We start from the raw sequence: 20,606 nt of genomic DNA, 5'->3' as shown, positions 1-20,606 counted from the left end.
TCAGGGTTTGAGAAACAGCAGACACCGTGTGATTGAAGTCCGCCGGGTGAGTCTAAAGCTCCTACATCGTTGTGCCGTCACCTTACAGTACGGCACATGGTTTTATTAATAGTAAGCTAGCCAGTGAGTCTGGGGCACCATGTGTTTTGTATTCAAACACACACTGTTCAGATTAGAGCTGCAGAATTTATTGTTGATAATCTAAAATTGCATTTTTATGATTTGATGAATAATTCCAGATTAAGTTAAAGCATTTTCTGTTGTACTAGGGTCAGAAGATAACACATAGAGGTTTGTGCAATGTGACCTAAACCTATAGTAGGTCATACATCACCTCAGTTTAAAGCAAGTTCATCACCTTAGCACGACAAACTTAAAACAATGCGTGTATTATTGCTGTAATGATCACTGCCATCAGCGCATTGTCATGTTTGAATAGGGTTTTATCTTCTGGCTCTAATCCAGTCTGGGCCACCATGTCACATGATAATGTCGTATGACTGTTGCAGATGTTAAGCCTCAGAACAAAAAAAAAAAAAAAAAATCTGTCCAAAGACACTGTAATCCTCCTACAATTCAAACAAAAGACAATATGTGATACCAACTACTGACAACAAAATAAGTGAGATATTATTGAATGACTGGTATCACAAAAAATGTCTATTATTAAAAGTCAGGAGCTATGTTCACTTATTAATTTTAAAAACTACACAAGAGATGATGGTGATGATTTCTACATTTATTCTTTGTCCAAAACTACCCATGCAGAGATGTTAAAAATAGGCCTTGAGTACTCCTGTGGGAGGATGCTCTGAATAGAAACAGTGCTAGAAGTACTAAATAATGTTGTGCCCTCAAATAGTTTGGATTTCCTAGACGATCGTGAAACAACAAGCAGACCTCAAGACTCGTGCGATGATTAATGGATTGCAGGGTCTGCTTGACAATTTTAGCCTTTTTAATCAGAGAGAGTCTCTTAGAGGAGGTTTGAAGTCAGAGTTGGAGAAAATACTGTATAAATGAGCACTAAAACATTTGTAAAGAGAGGTATTTTGAAGAGAAGAGAACAGTTCCCATCTTGTAAGCAGGACATCTCTCACCAGAGAGACGGGCAAGATGGAAATCATGGCAAAAAAAAAAAAAAAAAAGAAAAAGTGTCTCAGTGGGCTCCAGTCTGAACAGCGAATAGATCCAACGTGGGCTAAGCATGACTCATGTAATTGCACATTAATGAGACTGTATAATTATGCGTGCATGAGCTAACTGCATGCCAGACTCAGTGTAGGGTCCACAACCACACAGGTTTTTTTTTGTTTTTTTTTAAATCTCTAGTCTGCATCAATACCAAAACTTCAAACTAAAGCATTTCCAAACACTGACAGAGGAAATCCTTTCAAAGTCATGTTTTTTTTTGGCAGTTTTATCAGAATATAGGCGTGGTCCAGAAATGCAGTAATTTTTAAGTAAGGCCCACCAACATAGAACTTATCTGCCAAACACTGGTGTCGATTATTGCACTGATAATGTACACCCATAAACATATTGAACCTTAGCAAAACCCAGCAGGATTATTTTAAACAACATAGTCATTGATGCTTCATAACCGATCGTATTGTTCCTTCAAATCACTCCTTGTCATAAGAAAACTGAAAAGCTGTCACACTGATGTCCACCCATCCATTCATTTTCTTTACCGCTTTTCCTCCAGAGGGTCACAAGGGAGATGGAGCCAATCTCAGCTGACATTGGGCGAGAGGCGGGGTACACCCTGGACAGGTTGCCAGTCAATCACAGGGCTAACGTATAATATAGAGACAGGCAACCATTCACACTCACATTCACACCTACAGGCAATTTAGAGTCACCAATTAACCTAACCTGCATGTTTTTGGTCTGTGGGAGGAAGCCAGAGTACCTGGAGAGAACCCATGCAGGCACAGGGAGAACATGCAAACTCCACATAGAAAGGCTACACCTGGCCAGTGGGTTCGAACCCAGAACCCTCTTGCTGTGAGGCAACAGTGCTAACCACTGTACCACCCAACAAAAACACACTGATGTACCAACTGTAAATGTACAGACTAATGTCCTGCAGTCACTGAGAGGCAACACTCATCCGCAGACCACATTTCCACTGGCACACAGTTACCTGTGTGGATTAACAGTGCTGGAGTCACCTTAGGTTCAGCTGGCAGATGATGAAGATTAGCCTGCTGTTTGCTAGAAAGCGCTCCAGACCTCATGTTCCTAATAGCGTAGTCGAACTTGGCATGCAAATACCGGTACACTCATCGCAGCTCGAGGTCTGTTCATTTAATGGTGTCAATACCGGTTTAAACTGCTTTTGAGCTACAGCAGACGCAGGCATGACTTGCAAGTTCATCAAATAGACAAAAAGAAGTACAGTTACATGAAATAAAACTAACACGGGTGGCCTGCAAGCAGTCAACTTATGATGTCTAGTTAAAGATTATAGTGATCGAGGTTGTGAAAATATATCAAGAAGTTCAACTTTCCAGAACTCTAGCATTTCCTTTTGATCATGAACCTGCCATTTGAGTGATGTGAAATAACAGATTAGATTTTGTTTGGAGAATACAGACCAATCACGCAAAGAGGAAACCATCGTAATGTACAATCTGTGCGTCTCTGTATACGAGTGATGTTTGACAGAACACCGAAGCTGTCCGCTCATTTCCTGTGCTTGTTGAAATGACCTGCTCCGCAACAACAAGGAAAAAAAAAAAAAACGCTTCCATATTTTACATATGCAAGCCAGCTGCTTGATGCTAGATCCGTTCGTCTCTTATCAACAAAACAACAGAGAGCCCACAAGTACATAAGCTCACAAATGTGAGTAAACAACTCACATCATTCTGAATGATATCCTCTAGGGTGCATTACATCTTTCGACTCAGCTTTGATTAGCCCCCAAATGGAAAAAAAAAAAACTCTTTTGTGGATTGTCTGCTTTTTAAATTCTAGTTAAAATAAGATCACACTTCCTTCAAAAAAAAAAAAAATACTGCACTTTGTAGGATGAGGTGTGCATCCCTAATGTTGCAACAAAACCATCTTGTCTCGGCTTCTTGGGGATAATTTTTTATGACTGAAGTGTTGTAGCCTCTGGCTCGTATTTGGAAATGATGAGGTAAAATTCTTATTCATGTTCCATCCTATGTAAATAATTGAATTCTGGCAACCAAAATAGGCCCAGTGCTTCTACCACAGCAAGGCTGTATTTTCAATCTTTAATGACTTAGTGGAAGAGTAAGCTGGGACTTTGAAAGGGTGCCAATTTATCAAGACAGAAAACACACTTTCAACTGAAAGAACACACAATTAGCAAGAGCCCAGTCTTTCACAGAGGAGGGTGTTTTTTTTTTTTTGTGCTCCCTCCTTTGGATTCAGGACAGAGATCACTAACAAAACTCCTGCAGCTAAAAATGGCTTTTAATGTGTCTGCCAAACCTCTGCTCCCTAGCTCGCCTTTTCCAATTCTTTCCCTGTGCTGTAATTCTGCAAGAATGTGTGGTTTATGAAGACTGCAGACTGGCTCTCCTGAAAGGTCCTGAAACAACACAACATGCTGGCCGACTGGCGCTCCACCCTGTTCTCCGGGTCTTACCACCTCCTTACTGATGGGCTGAGGATGCCGGCGTCTCAAGAGAAGCAGCATGAGTGGTTGTAAGGGAAAAAAAAAAAAATCAAAAGATCAGTTAAGAGACAGCATTTGTGCAGCTCTTACAAGACCCTTTGAAAACTATAAAAGAGATGAAGCAATAAGCTCTAATTGATGGTACAGTATGTGCATGTAGAAACTTTGAAGAGCAAAAAACAGACAAAGATATGCTGTGAAAGCTTGGGGGCAGAAGTTGTGGTGGAACAGCCCACACTAAAGAGGAGCCAGTATCAAAACCCACCAGGCAACAGATGTCTCTAGCGGCTTTTGCACTGCAGGTCTAACAAAATGTGTCATAAAGTCGCTTGTGGTCACTAAGTCGCACATAACTAGTCCTCCCACCCTAAATAAAAGCAGAGGATGCAACAGCAAGCAGTCGTCTTCAAAAAAAGGCATCTTCAATAGACTCTTCAGAGCTGTATGCTGACTCAGTGAATATGTAGGCAATTCTATCCGCCATACACAGCTGTGAGGTCAGTGGAGTTCATTAGCCGCACACTGTGAAAACAGGTTGTCACTCTAAAAAAAAAAAAGGAGTCTCAAAAGCAGAAGTCACTATAGTTGTCAGTACAAAAAAAAGAGAAAGCGAGTCGTCTATTGTTCTCATTTCATTCAGACCATCAGCTAAGAGAGTTTCAGCAAATTGTTATTCAACATCCAAAATGTTGGAGGACTCCGAAGAGACAGAATAATAAAAAAAAAAAGGTCAAATCACTGCAGCAGAGGCCGCGATATACTGTGTTTTAGTAACTAGCAGGGATCAAGCTCCGAAAACAATGGATGCTACACTTGAGTACACAACGCGTCTTTTTGTTAGAAGCAGGGAGGGCGTGCATTTTGTTTTTTTCCAAACCTCACGGCTCCAGTTTGTAGCTTAGGCTTCCCATTAAATAGTTGACGTCTCGAAGACCAAACTGAGATATTCTCCCTCCAGAACCAAAGACATTATACAACCGTTTTCACAGGCTGGGTAGTTCTCTCCATGACAAACCGATTTTAATGTGTAAAATCAGTAGAGTTCGATGGGTCAAACATTGTGACAGAAACCTCAATATAGCTGATAATCTCTGACGCAAACAGAAACATTCATAGTGTCGCAGTACTATGTTGTCATATATGAGCAAACCCACCTCTATCTCAAGGCTCCCAAGTCCTTGCTTTGGTGAATTTGGTGCTTCCTTGTGGGGAGTGACTAGGTCAGAGCCAAGATGCCAAATATCACCCTACATATTCTATATTCACATAATCCATTCCATGTGATGTTAATTTAATGTTGACACTAAGAAAAATGAAGAAAAATTGCACCTGTGTTTGCTAAAATACTGTTGTCATGTCAAAGAGTTAATTGGGGCGCCATGGAAACTTACTGGCTAAGCTGCAGTCTATGTAACTGAGACACGGTTCGATTACGGCTGCGGATCTTTGTAGCATGTCATACCCCTCTCTCTACCTCTATTTCCTGTCTTTCTGCACTTTCAACTTTCAAATAAAGGCAGTTTGTTAAAAAAAAAAAAAGAGTTAATTGAACAGCACTTAAGTTGGTCATTAAGGCATGGAGCTATTAGGCTGCTTTGACAATCAACAGGATATGAAGCAGAGCTTAAGGCTCCTGAAGATTCATTCAGAACATTCTCTTCTTGTTCAGTATTTAATCAATTTTGATGAATCTGAGAAACCCCTACACAGACTGTGTTGGAAAGCCAAGAGACTCCAGAGTCTGCTGCCTGCCTGCCTGCCTGCCTGCCTGGACAAACAGGATATCCGGCTGAGTCTGCAGGGTAGCGGTCATGCAGCCTTTCTGCTCAGCCACCCAATCGCTTGATTAAAGAAATTATTATTATTATTATCAAAGTAATCAAGCTTTGCACCCTGCCTGCCTGACTGCCTGCCTGCCTGCCTCCAATATACCATGAAAACCGGTTTAACCATAGCATGGAGATGATACGGATTATAAGTGAAGCAGTGACCTTGGCTGATGTCACCATCAAAAAAGGGCCTTATTTTTATGGGGGGATGGAAGTAAGAAGAGGGGAAAAAATGAGAGAGACAGAATGTCAATGAGGACGGCGTAAAAGTCCTCAAAAGTCCTTAAGTTTTAGTTTTTAATTTGAAACTATAATGTGTTTAAGATTTTAGAGCATATTCAATTTCAAACCTCTGGGGGTCAAAGGGTCAACCATGTACCTGACTGTGGACATGAGACCTTCTGACTGGCAGCCTCTGTTTGTTTAGAGACCTCGCTCTGAAATTTTCCGCCCATCGAGAGGGCCGTGTGGTCACAGAGCGCTGGCAATGAGTGTGTCAGCGGTATTTGCATTTAAAATCAAAATGGATTCCATCTGACACGGTTTCTCTGGTCTAAAGCCTCTCTGGGCTGAATAATAAACCCAATCCCTCGCTGTAATGGAGGACTGACTGCTGGGACGCTGAATGCAATGTAGTGCTCTGCTGAAAGGGTTTACAGTCAGAGCTGAGAACACAGATGGCCGTTAACAGAGTGCATTAGTAAAGATTAACTCGCCTGGTAAAATCACCACATTAGTGCCTCTGATCAAGTTAACAACCATGGCAGAGAGACAGTGTGTGGCATGATAAGGCTTGAAATTTGACCTGTGGCTGCACAGTTAATTGTGTATGTCATGTTGACTTTCTGCAGTATCAAAGTTTCATATAATGTAGAATATCCACTGGAGCTGCAAAGAGTCAAGATACTGACAAAGATGCCAACTGTGCAAGTATTTATATTCTTCAAGGTTATAATAGAGTTTATACATGTTTTAGCCCATTGAGACATGACTTCCATACTTCAATACCAATTATTTTCCTTGTAAGAAAACATAAAAAACAGAATAGAATAATGAAGATTGACAATCATGATCCTAATACCTACAACATTAATTAAAATGCAGCCTTAAAGTGAGATATTCTTCCTCTTACAAATGAAAAATTGAATTCAGTAGCAATAAAACGTGCTGTTGCTTAGTTCAACACACTCAAAGCGTTTTTCTGCTACACTCTTATTTTGGTCTGGTATGACCAGTAGCTTACGGTGGCTTGTATTAGATATAATGTTAACATATTTTGACGGTAACTAACATTAAGTTTGCCAATTTTATGACTGTTGAACATGAAAGTTAATTCTTGACCAAATTATCTTAACTTTATAGCCTTTTCGACCACACCTTACAATCGCCAATAGCAGTTTGGGTTTAGAAGGATGTTACTCAGTTGCCAGTGAGACCTAGTAAGTGGGTGTTAAGTTAAGATTATTTTGTCAAATTACACTACTTTTAAAATTAACTATCATCCTATATTTGCCAATTGTGATCACAGAGTTACATAAGCAGGGCCCGATGATTTCCGCGTTGCAGAAAACACGGACAAAATTATGGAACTTGATAATAAAAATGGAATCAACTGTAAAATGTGGAATATTGTGAAATCTGCCGAATTGTGGATGCAAGTTATAAAAATCTGGGTTTTCTCTACCATTATAAGACTAACACGCAGCGCCTAAGTGTTTTTTCACAGCGCCTAAGCCGAGTGAACAGAAAAAAACTGCTCTACTGCGTTTTGGTGTCATTTATGATCATGCTGCTTCTGTTCTCTGCTTTCTGTGTTGGAGTTTGACCGAAGGCACGGCTCAGCTCCTCCACACACAGAGCGGCAAACGGAGACAGTGAACCAAGTGAAGTGAAGGATGATATTTTACTCACTCGAGTTGAGGACAACCACGCTTGTTACTGAAAGTGCAATAAAACCTTCGCGAGTAAAAAGCCAATTAGAGTAATTTATCAAAACACCTGTTCAACAAGAAGAAACGTGTAGAAAAGTGATATTTTCAACTGCTTTGTCCATAGCAAATTGATATGAACAAGCTACAATGAAAGGTGTCTGTATGTAGCAGTAACACTTTGGCTTAGTTTGCCACGAATCCTAAAATGTGGCAAATTTTTTGTAAACGTACCTACAGGAGACAGCAGCAGAGTGAGGACGACTGATACTGACTGATGTCTGAGTTCTTCATTCTTTCTAAACTTCACTCAGTATTTTGATGTCAGGAATATTAATGATTTGATTGAGATTTGTTTCCAGTGAGATATTATTGAGTTTTATAGTGACTTTGCTGTTGTAAACTTTACTGTTGTTGCTCTAGAAACAATATTTAGTTATATTTAAAGTATAAATCAGTTCGATTCCTGTTCTGAATTTATTCTTTTTCTTAGATAATTAAAAAAAAACAAACCTGATTCTTTATTAATGAAAAAGAACCAGTAATAGTATGAACAGGACTGATAAGGGTTTGGATAAGATAAAATCCTAACGATACTCATCCCTACAGCTGTTTAGTGGCTTCACTCTGACTTTGGGAGGATGAGCAAACTGCTGTTCAAATCCCTTCACTATAAGCCTCGTTTTACCAATGTTATTCTGTGATTATTATTTTTTTATGGCGCACAGTGCGATCACTCAAAAATGTGAAGGATTACTTCAGGCCATAGCGCTTACATGTCTGTTTCACTTCTTCACGCTAACATCTGAGTGTACTGTGTATTTAAGAACTTTCTTTGATAAAAAATAGAGTAATGTTGTGTTGCATCATTACAAATTCATTGATATATATTCATTTCATTCAATGTATGATTAAATTTTAAATATGTTCTTATGAATTGTTGATATTTTATTCTTCCACCATATAATTATTATCATTATTAGACACTCTTTCTGATGACAAAATGTGCTGAAATCGTAAAACACAGAATTCAGAAAAATTAAAAAGGGAAAACAAAGTATTTGGGGAAAAAATAATCCAGAAAAAATGAAAATGGATACCATAGGGCCCTACATAGGCCATGTGAAACCAAGTCTTTTCTTACAAGACAGAAAAATCACAATTTTCCACAGTAAGTTGCACACAGTGTTATATTTTAATTGTGTTTGAAATTCTTGAGTGACAGCTATATATTTTCAAAACTATATAAATGTACATTAGGGCTGCAACTAACCATTATCAAATAATCTGATGATTGTTTTCTTGATTTAATGTTTTATGTATTTTATCTATTATTTTGAGCTGCTAATAATATTTGACTGTGAGCACAAGGTGTGGTACAGTATAAAAGCCTTTCTGCTGATATACATCTTTTGCAGAAGAGAAGGTTAAAGGACTAGTAAAAAAAAAAAATCTCCACTATATGTATATCTGAAGAAAAAGATAATAAAACTAAGGTAGCAGGAAAGAATGTAGGAATATAATTTTATTAAGGCTATAATGTTTCTGGCTCAATTCGCTGTGCACAGGAGGAGTTATGTTCACAGGTTGGACTTTTTTCCACTGCGAATCATTTTTGGAAAAAAAAAAAAAAAAAAAGACTCATGTACATAAAAATCACACCTGTTCTTTCAGATTACAGACTATAAATTAGTCTTTAACTTGATGTGAAACGGGCCCTAGTTTGATTTGCAGTAGCAAATGAAACTCTGCTCCAAGTATTTTTCTTTTGATTTCGTGCCCAGCTATGTCCCTTTATATATTTACCCCTCTTTCACCACTGTTAGCTCATTCAGTCTCACAGTGTGTGAGTCACTGTCTGGATTGATTTGATGATGTGGTCACAGTTTGGACTTTCAAACATCGGCTGTCTGCCGCAACAGTACACAGGAACATCTGGATACGAATCCGGGGTCTTGACATCATGGTTCCTCCAAATCAAAATAAGGAAATGAAACAAACCTCAGCAAAGTCAGCAGTGACCATTGCCTTTGAAATTAGGATGAAAAACTAGGATATGAAAATACAACTGAAAAATGTTTGTTTTTGCCAGGAATATGGAGTGTTGGAGACAGAGGCACATTTTTATAAGCATGGAAAAAGCCTGGATTATTACTAAATTACAGGTTATGCGCTCATAAGGAAATTATTAAAAGCTGGAGGCATTCAGGAGTCTACTGAGACTACCCACATGGAGGCAGGAATGGAAATCCATCTCAACTCATGTGATCAATTACAATGATGACAAACATCTCAGTGATGAATATTCATGATCACTCAATTGGAGCCTTTAAATTCCCTGCCTTTTACTAAATGAGACGAGTTTACACATCAGCATGCATTTAGAAGATACAAAGTGCTATGTGCTATGTGGGGAGTTCACTAATGAATTCCCCTCTCCAGCTCATCAGTTTCCCCAAATACTCTGGCATCTAAGAGTTTTCTCATGAAAACAGCTCTAAATTAAGTGACTGCATGGAGTGTAATTTGTGGCTGGTGATACACCCCACATAGAAAGCCTGATTTACACAGTGCTGTTTTGATGCAAGATAGGGAAAATAATGGAAACACGAGACATTAGGAGTAAATTTTTCTGCTTGGAGGAACACCAGTGCAGATATCAATTTGGCGCCTTTTAGAGACGATAAAACGAGCTCGTAAATATGAGTGAGCACAGATGTGTTAAATGTGCCATGCTGTTTTCCACAGCAATCATGGGAGTTAGATGGAAAAACCTAGCTGACGTCATGGCTTCAAATATCCGCCATTTTTTTTTTGGATAGTGTACAGATGGAACACATTTGGCCCTCCGATCATTGTGTATTCAGCAGAACAAAGTCAACCAAGGTGGTTCCATGAGCGGCGTTTGATTTCACTTCATCCTTTAACAAGCCGACCAACAAAACCTGAACTGACCACAATCTGCACTAATCACGTTTAATACATCTTTAAATAAAACATGTTTACCTCATCTGAAGTAATAGGTGGTGCAGTTTCGGCCTTACAGTTAATTCGCAGCTATTCCGTTTTTACATGCTTTGACATCTCTGAACATCAAAGCATTGTAATAAGTTATGATATTCAATAAATTAATGGGCTTATTACTATTACCCTTCTCACAATAAAGGAAAAACCAATTTCAGTTCCGTTTTCTGATATCGCTAGGTTTTGAAGTAAAAGAGAACTACAGTAATTTTAGTATAGAACAACGGGGTAGGTGTAGAAGTTATAAATATCATAACATTTCTAGAATATAGTAGATATTGCCTCATGACATCAGCCTTCCTGGTCACAAATGTTGCTTTTCATGACTGCAAAGACACTTTAAATCAAATGCATTGTGTAAGTTTTCACATAACTTCACATTAGAGCAGAAAAAAATAAGTTGATTACCAACTTTACTTGTCACCAAGTAATTTTTTAAACATTCCCCATGATTGCAGCTTCTCAGGTATGATTATTTTCTGCTTTTCTTTGTCTTATGTGATAGTTAAATCTTCAGGTTTTGGACTGTTACCCTGGGTTTTTTGGGAAATTGTGACATTCTTGAGTATTTTCTAATACTTTATGGACCAAACAATGAATTGACTAATTGGGAAAATTCAAATAACCACTAGTTGTAGCCCTACTTAAGGTGACAAACAAAGATAAGAAATCCTATAAAGTTGCACTAAATTGTCCATATTGCCCACCAGTGTTTGGCATGTATGAGTAAAAGTGATCTATGTAAGTCAACACTGTTGTTTTCTGTTACTATTACAACTTGTTCTTGTGTATTTTTTGTTCATTTTAAAATAAAAAGCACGAGTTCAAAATTATATCAATTTTCAGCTCTCTCAGTACCATCATTTTGGCTGGCGTGTCGTCTGCAGTGTCCTAAATTAACTTTGTGACTCACCTGCCAAGGAGACTAGTAGATGAAAAAATCCACCAGCCAAGCATATTTTTACCAGCCAATCCGAGTCATCATGCCAAATATTTTATTCCATGACTATTTTGGTACATTTACCCGCCAGTGTGGCGGACAGCCTTCCAAAATTTACTTGCCAAACAGAAAATCTACCTGGATTTGGTGCTTGGTGGGTGTTAATTTCATACCCTGGTAGTCTGACAATAGCCAAAATACATAATAATGATGATAGCTTGATAATAGCATGCTACATTAGTTCAAAAGAATTGGATCTTCTTTTTCTAATTAGATAAGAAAATTGAGAAAGTGCAAAATATCTCTAACAGTGGTTGGAAAGTGAAAAGTATAGTACTCTTACAAACTGTTACCAAAGCAGACCAGTAGTAATGCCAGAAAGCATTAGTGGCACTCAGTTTACCACATGGGTCTGTCTCTGTCATGTCACCCCCTGCTAAGTTAGGCACTTTTCACACCTCCCACAGCAAATCCCCAGACAGGTCCTGGCTTGGGAAAACCTGAACACCAAAAGGGAGACAGGGTTCACACTCGTCCCCCCACTGCTTTTTTTCTCCCCCTCCTCTCCTTCTCTTCCTCCCTTCCTCCCAAACTGGAAACAGGCAGCAGGCAGTTAAAAAAAAAAAGAAAGAAAGGAAGAAAACAGACATCCTGACACAGGGTTTTCCCCATTTCTCTTTGTCACAACCACAAACCCCTCCACCACGGTCCTGCCAAGGAAGTTTCCATTTGCTAAGCTAATTAAATAGAAGAAATAAAGAAGAAAGAGGGGAAGAAAGAGGGTGGGGACAGAGGAAAAAAGAGAAAGAATAATGTTCCAGGTCTACTGTGTGTAAATATTTTCATCCTAATTGCCACATGCACATGCAGGGAGTTTTGTTGTCCACCAATGCAGCCTCTGATATTCTCTTAGCTAAATGTGGCTGTGGCCCAACGTGAACCAGTGCTGTTGTAGCAGGTTTTGCTGCTACCACATCTCCCTAATGTCTTTTCCCTATGTCTTGTTGGCTGGGATGACAGTGTATTTTAAACATGTGGTCATAAATATGCACAAAAACATGCCCACAGGGACATACAAAAGGCAGAGACGCACCGGTAAACGCACACCAACACATGCACAGTCAACACAGTTTGACTATTTGTGAGTCTTTACTAGTATGCACAAGTCACTGCCAAAGAAAGGGCCTCTTCCAACCTGTCAACAGGAGAGAGAGAGAGAGGAGGGGAGGCGGGAGAGGAAGAGGAGTGGGAGAGGAAAGCAGCTCCTTTCAGACACACATACGTCCTGCAGATGTTAGCAAATTCATTGCAAGCATACATCTTAAAAGAAGGGGAAAGAAGAAAAAAAAAAAAAGGGGGGAGCATCTTGTGTGTAAGAAAAAAAAAAATACTTTCCCTTCATTCCTTCCTGCTGCCTGAGAGGCAATATAATGCCACTGTTCTCAGCCTAATCCGAGACACTGTGGTAATGACAGGCAGCATCTTGAACATGCTGGCAGAGAGATGTGGAAAGGGGAGCGATGAAGAGAGAAAAAACAACACGAGGGAGGCAAGAGACCATGTGCGCGTATATGTGTGTTTATCTGCTTTTGTGTGCGTGCCTGCATGGTGACAAAACAGGAGTTCATGCGTGGACACAGATGGATTCAGGGAAAAAAAAAAAAAGAAGAGGGGGGTGGTGCTTTCTGTTGTGCTTTCAGCGGTCCAGCAGCCCCTACCTACCTCCTGCCTTCTGTAGAGTCCATTAGCGATTGCATAATGCTTGGCAGACAGGGACCGAATGAATGTACCCCCTAAAGGGTCAGACACTAGCGAGGAGGTAGGTTGCTCTGCAGAGTAAGAAACTCAGTGTTCCCATGTGTGTCAGTGGCAGATTTATTAGAAAAAAAAAAAAAAAAGAAAGAAAGAAAGCAGTGGCTTTTTTAGTCAGACAAAACACAAGCAGATGCATGCAGTGGGAGCTGGTTGTGTCTTCAGTTTGAGGAATTCTAGGTTAATGCAAAATAAAAGAGCATCATTAAATATACAGCAGGAGAAGCTGCAGTCGCACAGCACAGCATCTGGCCTCTGCTTCTATGTGGCATCCTTTCATTCCTCTCCTCCATCATTACCCTCTAATATGGTAACTTTTATTACATCCTTTATTTGGTCATTTTTATCCTTGCATATTATTCCTTCTCTGCTTCTCTTCTCCCTTTATATATTTCCTCCTCTTGATCAAAGAGTGATGGATAGACATATTTTGGATGGAGGTAAATATTTCGTCCACCCACCACAGACAGGCGTTTTTACTTATTCATCATGGAGTACATTGGAAATGAAGCGCTTAAGATGAAGGATATTGCTTCTATCACGAACAGAGGGAAAATGTCCAACGTACATGTCCTCATTCAGGCTCTGAAAGCCTTGTGCTGCGCCACAGAATGAGTGAAGCGTTGTATTCAGTTCAGTAGCCTTAGAGAGGGTGTCAGCAGGATTTAAAAAATACATTAAGAGCAGTGGAAAATAACACGCTTTTAGGATTAATTTCCTTCATATCAGTCGACACAGAAAAAAGAAAACCGTAGTATGCGTTATTTGTTCTTGGTGCATCAAAGTGTGAAAGATATGTATGCAGATGTGTGCAGATGTGTTTTGTGATAGGTGAGAATTGTCCAGGAAAATGCACTAGACGGTCAAGTTGAGAGGAAGGTCAGCGTGTGCCTCGACGCTGTTCGTTTCATTACCACCAAATCAGCAGATAAAAAAAAACTAGCATTTGAGCCAGAAAATGAAACTTGAATACCGCTGTGAGACCTAGATAATACGTCCATCACAATACAGAGCCTGCACCTTTTTACCCTCCCTTGAAAAGTCATCAAAGGCTTCAAGTTGAAGTCTTGTATTTGGCATCTTGGCCTTTTCACCCTTGAAATAACATAAGGGATTTTCCTGAGCTTAGCGTGACTTTTCTTTCTGACTGTTTGAAGGCAGTTTATCATAGTGATCTGACCTCATTTGCCCTTTTGAGAAAAGACTAAGATAGCTTTTGCCCTGTATCATCCTCATGAAAGGGGTCAGCCCATAACCAATACCCAGGAGGAAAAAAGCAGATATGTGAAATCTTCCTTTTGCTGACTCTTAAGTCCCTTGAACTTGTAACAACACTGACAGTCCATGTAATTTTGGGTCTCTATCTCCTTTTGCTTGCTCTTCCATTTCCCTTTCTCCCTCATCCCCCCCCCTCCCCCCTCTTCTTCTTCCACCACATTCCCATTTTCCTCAACCTTCCTTGAAAGCTCATACCAAAATCCAGCGTTCCTCTGAAGTGATTCCTTTGAGTCCAGCATCAGAGTGCGAGACAGCACTCAGAACCCCTCTGTAAATCACAGATGTAAAGGGAGGTGAACAACACCCACGCTTCCCACCAAAACATGACACAAATTACAGACCACAACATCTGGTGAGTGGCGTACATTGAAACATAGCGGGGCGGGCTGAGCGTATTGCCTAGCTTAGCCCAGCCGAACTCTTCCTCCTCGTTCACAAAAGTTCTTGGGAGTAAAGAAGCGGAAACCAGCCTGAGAGAGAGAGAGAGGAGCTGTAGAGCAGACCATTAAAGTTCCACATTAACTATGTTGACCTCATCTAATGACAGATATAATAACAACACAGCAGCACAGCTTCACTTTGCTTTGCATTCTGCAAAACAGTATTTTCTTTCAGCTGGAAGCTTCAACATGTGCAGAGACCTCACATGTTGCGTTACTGTAAAAAGCTTTACTAGCTTAGTAAGCCGGTAAGTAGGCAAGATACCCAAAAAAAGCAAAAGGTGTATAAATTGTATCTACAGTGAAGCACAAGCACTTTATATGATCTTATAGGATTGTGGAAAACTAAAAGAAATCAATTCTCTGGCTCAGTGATAAAATAATTAGTTTCCGAAGCCAGAAGCTGTGAAATGAATTGAGTTCTATCTGTAAGCTTTCAAAAGCAGCTGAGTGTTACTGTATCCCTGTGATGTGATGGGGTAATTAAAACACAGACAGATGTGCCTAAAGCAGGTTATCAACCACCTGTCAACACCAGTGCCAGTATTGAGAATCAATGTCACGTGTCAAGTTCCATCGAGGCCTTCGGGGGACACAGAGAGAGGGGGAGGCGGATATCGATCTGGTTAAAGTGTGTGTGTGTGTGTGTGTACTGTGTGTGTTTGTGTGCATTATTTCTCTATGTAAAGTAATGTTACACAGTTACACATGTCAATCCTGACATATTCTAATAATGGATTAGTGGATTCTTTAAAGATCATGGGATATTACGACCCCATACAGAGTCCTGTGATCCAATATAGTACTGCAATACACGCTACTTTTGAGAACTTTTAATTATTGTGGATACTGAGTCAGAAAAGTGTCGGCTGAACACACTTTTCAGGCTGTAATTTGTGGCGGTGTAGTATTGCATCCTCATAATTTGAGCAATGAGCAATAAGCAACCGCATATTCATAATTTGAGTATACAGATAAAAATAAAGTTAAATGAACTGAATTGTTGCGTACAGCGGCATAGCCTAGTGTGAAAAGAGATGATAGAAAATCATGTAAAAATTGTACTCTGGGGGTGACCTCATGCAAAACAATGAGTCATTAAAACAACAGTGTCTGAATCAGCTAATTGGACAAGCGGCTCTAACAGAGGAGGAGGCACTGCGCCAAGCGACAAGTCACAACCCAGAGAGAAACAACAGGAGGGGACAATAATGACAGGGGCTGCACATGAAAGTGCCAAAATCTGTCATCCCAACAACCGGGCCAATTTGCAGGGTGATGCACACTCAGTTAGGAGGCAAGACACTGACATCAAACCGAAATTGGATGAAGGAAACAACAAGGATGGAAAGCGAGGTACAGATTGAATATCAGGCTTTTTATGAGAAAGGGGGGAAAAAATGAGAAGGAAAGTTAGAATATTGATCATATGTGCCCTAATTTAAATGTCACAACCGTTCAATGGTTGTGACATTTACCACCACCACTGAAAAAAACAGATTTATCTGTCTAGTAAGTTGGATTGCTCCAAAAATGATGGCATTTACTTGATGATGCATCTATTCCCGTGTGCATGAACCTGCACAGCTGTCAGAAGAGTCAACATCTTAAGGAGAAATCACTGTAGTAGAGCTACATACTCCTATAGAGGCACTCTGTGATCCTCAATAGTCAGTTTGCTGATCATCCTTCATTCCCTATGTCATATAGTCTATAATATTTCCCCTTTATGTGACATATTCTTTAAATTACCACCCTGAAAAGTGTATTTTTTGGTTATGGCTTTATTCATTTGAAGGAGATATTTAAACACTAAATTAAAGCAGGTCCAATAAACTTTAGACATACATGTCCCTTTAAGACACTGTTTAAAAAACTGAAATTGAACACCTATAGGCAAGTAGTGAGACAAACACATTGATCTTTCTTGAGGTTGCCACCTGCATTTTGTTGTCTGATATGATGTAAAGAAAAGTGTTATAGCTTAAGTCTTGTGCAAAGTGGCAGCAATAGGCCTGTCTGCTTGGTTGTCAGACACAGAGATTCAATGGACAAACACTTCTCGCCATCGTTTAAACTGCAAATTAAACCCATCCGCACTGTTTTTATTCAGTCATATTAATAGCTGCGTTTTTGCACAAAACGGTGAATGACACACATGGAAACCCGCAAATGTTTCGAGCGTTTTCTGAAACAAACAGTGCAAAAAAAAAAAAAGCAGCAGCGAGTGTTCCGTGGACCCAAGTTGCATTTCTCCCCCACAGCTAAATCCCCCCGTTTTAAGTTGCCTTCCAAAAAAACTTACCCTTTCCCCGGAGAGGAAGACGGACAGCCCGAGGGTCAAAATTATCCAAACGTTCCTCATTATTCCGCTTTATTAATTCAAACGCGTTGTTACGAGCGAAATGTCAAAGCTTCCCCCCTTCTTCTCCTTCTTCTTCTTCTTCTTCTTTCTCCCTCTCGCTTTCCTTGCACCCTTCGCTCCAACTCCTGCCGCTTCTCTCTCTCTCAGGAGTGGGATCCCACCGGATACGTGTTGCGTTTTGGTTATTCCTCCCCCCCCTCTTCTCCAGGCACTTCTTTTCTTTTCTTTCTTTCTTTTGGAAATCTGACAAAATATATACAAATAAAGCGAGGATTAATTGCAAAGTCCTCCGCGCGCCTTGTCAGTGAAATCCGCACGAGACACCTAGCTCGCTCTCCTCTCCCTCAGCGCTCACTGGAAATAACGAGGAGGACAAAAAAAAAAAAAAAAAAAGTGTAAAGCACGACTGACGCTCCGGTGAGTGCGTGCGCTCTTTTCGGCCATGTCACCGCGAGACCGGGAGAGAACTTGGCGACAAAGTAAAAAAGGAAACCAACAACAACACAACAATCATAACAAACCAATAATATTCTCTATTAACACGCTGTAAATCCTTACAATGATCAAAATTGATCATTGCCTCCCCCCTCCTCGCACTCCCCCAACCTCAAAACCACCACGAGGAGGTGCACGAGGAAAAAAGCCTCGCAGCCAATTGAGCCATTTATCTCCACATCTAGATAACGATCATTAATTGCCACTCTAATGAGGATTGTATAATTTCATTCAGTCACCGCACATTACAATCAAGCCTTGTGTTTAATATACAGCAGTGAGATTATGGACACATCTGATTAGTCGTTCATTGCTGCTGTATTTCAGCATGTAATAAAATCAATACAGCACACGTCATCCTATTGGAGATAATACCACACAATAGAGATGGAGTTAAACACTGAAAGGAGATACTGTACATCAATTTTGGTCCCCCCACCCCACCTCCCAAGTCTCATTGAGTTAAACTATTTATGGGCAAAGTCTCCCCCTGCTGGTATATATTAAAAACTCCCCCCATAATCAATCAATGGGATATTAGATTATTCAAAGTTTGTATCTGCAAACTCTGTGAGGAAAGTTTTACATTTAGGTCATTTTGTCTGGGAATTTAGTTTCCTGCCTGTAAGCTCTGTTTTGCAAGTTTGTGCATTCAGTTTCATGTTTGCAAGCTTGCAGCCACCAGCTGTCCACCTTTGATCTCCGTTTTAAGATTTCTACAGATTTATAGGCTATTTTACCTGGTTCTGTAAAGCCATTACAGCTGTGTGACTCACTGTTATTGATCGCAGCAGCCCCAGAGAAACAGATCATTGCAAATGCTCAGTTTTCCGTAAGAAGCTTGAACTCATTCTTTTGCCACACAGTTTATTTAAGTTAACAAATTTACAATGCAAAGTTTACAGACAGGAAATGAAATGTTCAAATGTAAAACATGAAGCCTGGAAGTACAGAACTGAATATACAAACGTTCAACATAGAGTTTACAGGTATACGTTTACAAAACTAACATTACAGGTACAAAACTGTTCTCAAGTGTAGCTTTTTTAAGTATAGAAGTCTTAAGAAGACCATTAAATGGGAATGAAATTGCTGTGTGCTTTAAATACTTTGAAAATATGTGCAACTCATGTCCTTTTTGAGATTTTATGGTGGTTCAATTTATAAACTTGTGATTTTTTCCACATAGCAGCCTTTAAATGGTCCACAGGCTTTCCAGCACAACTGCAGTCAAATGTCACAATAGTGGAAAACAGCATTTTCCCAGAACCTTTTGAAAACCACTAATCCTACCCGATAATGGTCTGCCCTTTGTGCACAGTCGAGCCTACAACTCTCCTGATCACAAGCACTGCCAAACTAGATTCTTTGGGCACCATCTTGGCACGTTAAAAGGCAGTTCTGCATTCAAAGGTGACTCCCCTCAAATACAGAAAATGCTTCAGTCAGTGCCAAGGACTATGGAGGTACATTGTGCATTGGTGGTGTCACACAGTTATCTCATAAAATTAACATGTATCTATAATAAGTTGACTGAAATGTGAATATAATTTACTTCCCTTGGCACAGGTATATGTTGTAATATCTGTATTAAATGTTAACTTTAGGCTTAACTAAAGTGCAGAGTTTAACTACATGACATCACATCCTTGTTAAGAGTTTCCCGACCGTGATATATTGTAGTTTAACCAATTAACCATTAACACTCAGATGGAAAGAGATGTGAGTCTTAGTGCCACTGTTGGATGAGGGTATTTTGAAGATGACAATTTCTGATGACTGATTAACAAGCATATTTGGATGTGTGCAGTGAATCAGCATTATGTAGCTTTTATGTGGAGATGTCACAGGTATTTACCTGTTAATAAAATTTAATCTAACACTGGCACTTGTCCTTCATTTAATTGTGATTATCACAGCAAAAAGGGGACGCAATCAATAGCTATTGACACTCAATGATTTTGTTACTTTCCTCCTAGTGTTTTGAAACCCAGCTTTTGAATTTCAGGGACAAAATCAGATGGTAACATCAGGTAAAAGAATACTGCTGCATTTGCTGATGGGGTGAAGAGTGCTGTGTATTTTTCTTCGAGCAGGTAACTCTTTACATCACAGATAAAAGAAGAAAATTCTACTTCAAGTTCAGCAATTGTAGATTCACAGACTTTCAAACATACAAAGGTATCCAAAAGGTAACTCTGCAGAGTTGAAGGAGTAATATGACATTTTGGGATGTTTGCTTATTTGCTTCCTTGCCACAAGTTGTAGTGTAGTTTGCAACACCAAGAAATAGTCCCCCACATAACCACAACTTCAGTTTTTTGTACAGTTTGAACAAGCTATATATACTGTTTTAATTAGTGAGCTTTGGAGGTACTGGTAGGCTTTGCTACCTTTGGACAGAGCCAAGCTAACCGTTTCCCCCTGTTTCAAGTCTTTATGCTAAGCTAAGCTAACCAGTTGCTGACTATAGCTTCATATTTACTGTACAGACATGTGAATGATGTCGATCTTCTCATCTAATCCATCAGCAACAAAGTAAAGAAGGGTATTTACCAAAATGCTGAGCTATCTCTTTAAGGCTGTAGTTAAGATTGCAACCAACTGTAGAAGTATCTAACTGCCTGCCTGGTACTAGCCACAGTGCACTGGAGGGAGAACACAAGGAGAACAAGGGAGGAGACAGAGAGGGGAAATGAAAGTGGCCATCAGAGGATGAAGACAGGACAGCAGAGGAGGAGAAAGAGTAACAGGTCCCATTTAAACCTGTACAATTTTCCTTGTCCTCATCAATTTCATCGACATCATCATCAACGGAAGAAAAACAAAGTGATGCC

At 39.8% G+C, this 20,606-nt stretch overlaps 1 protein-coding gene across 1 annotated transcript in view; it reads right to left on the bottom strand.

The window, feature by feature from the left end:
• The window catches only part of sdc2 (syndecan 2), a 50,026-nt gene extending 32,408 nt beyond the window's left edge, over nucleotides 1–17,618 (bottom strand). The window contains exon 1 of the mRNA XM_042436447.1: nucleotides 17,215–17,618. Within this exon, the coding sequence (XP_042292381.1) occupies nucleotides 17,215–17,274 (60 nt within the window). The 5' untranslated portion in view covers nucleotides 17,275–17,618. The remainder of the gene's footprint in view (nucleotides 1–17,214) is intronic.
• Nucleotides 17,619–20,606: the final 2,988 nt, after the last annotated feature.

The sequence above is a fragment of the Thunnus maccoyii genome, chromosome 15 (genome assembly GCF_910596095.1).
Source record: "Thunnus maccoyii chromosome 15, fThuMac1.1, whole genome shotgun sequence".
NCBI classification, from domain to species: domain Eukaryota; kingdom Metazoa; phylum Chordata; class Actinopteri; order Scombriformes; family Scombridae; genus Thunnus; species Thunnus maccoyii.
This window is presented reverse-complemented; position numbering and strand designations above follow the sequence as displayed.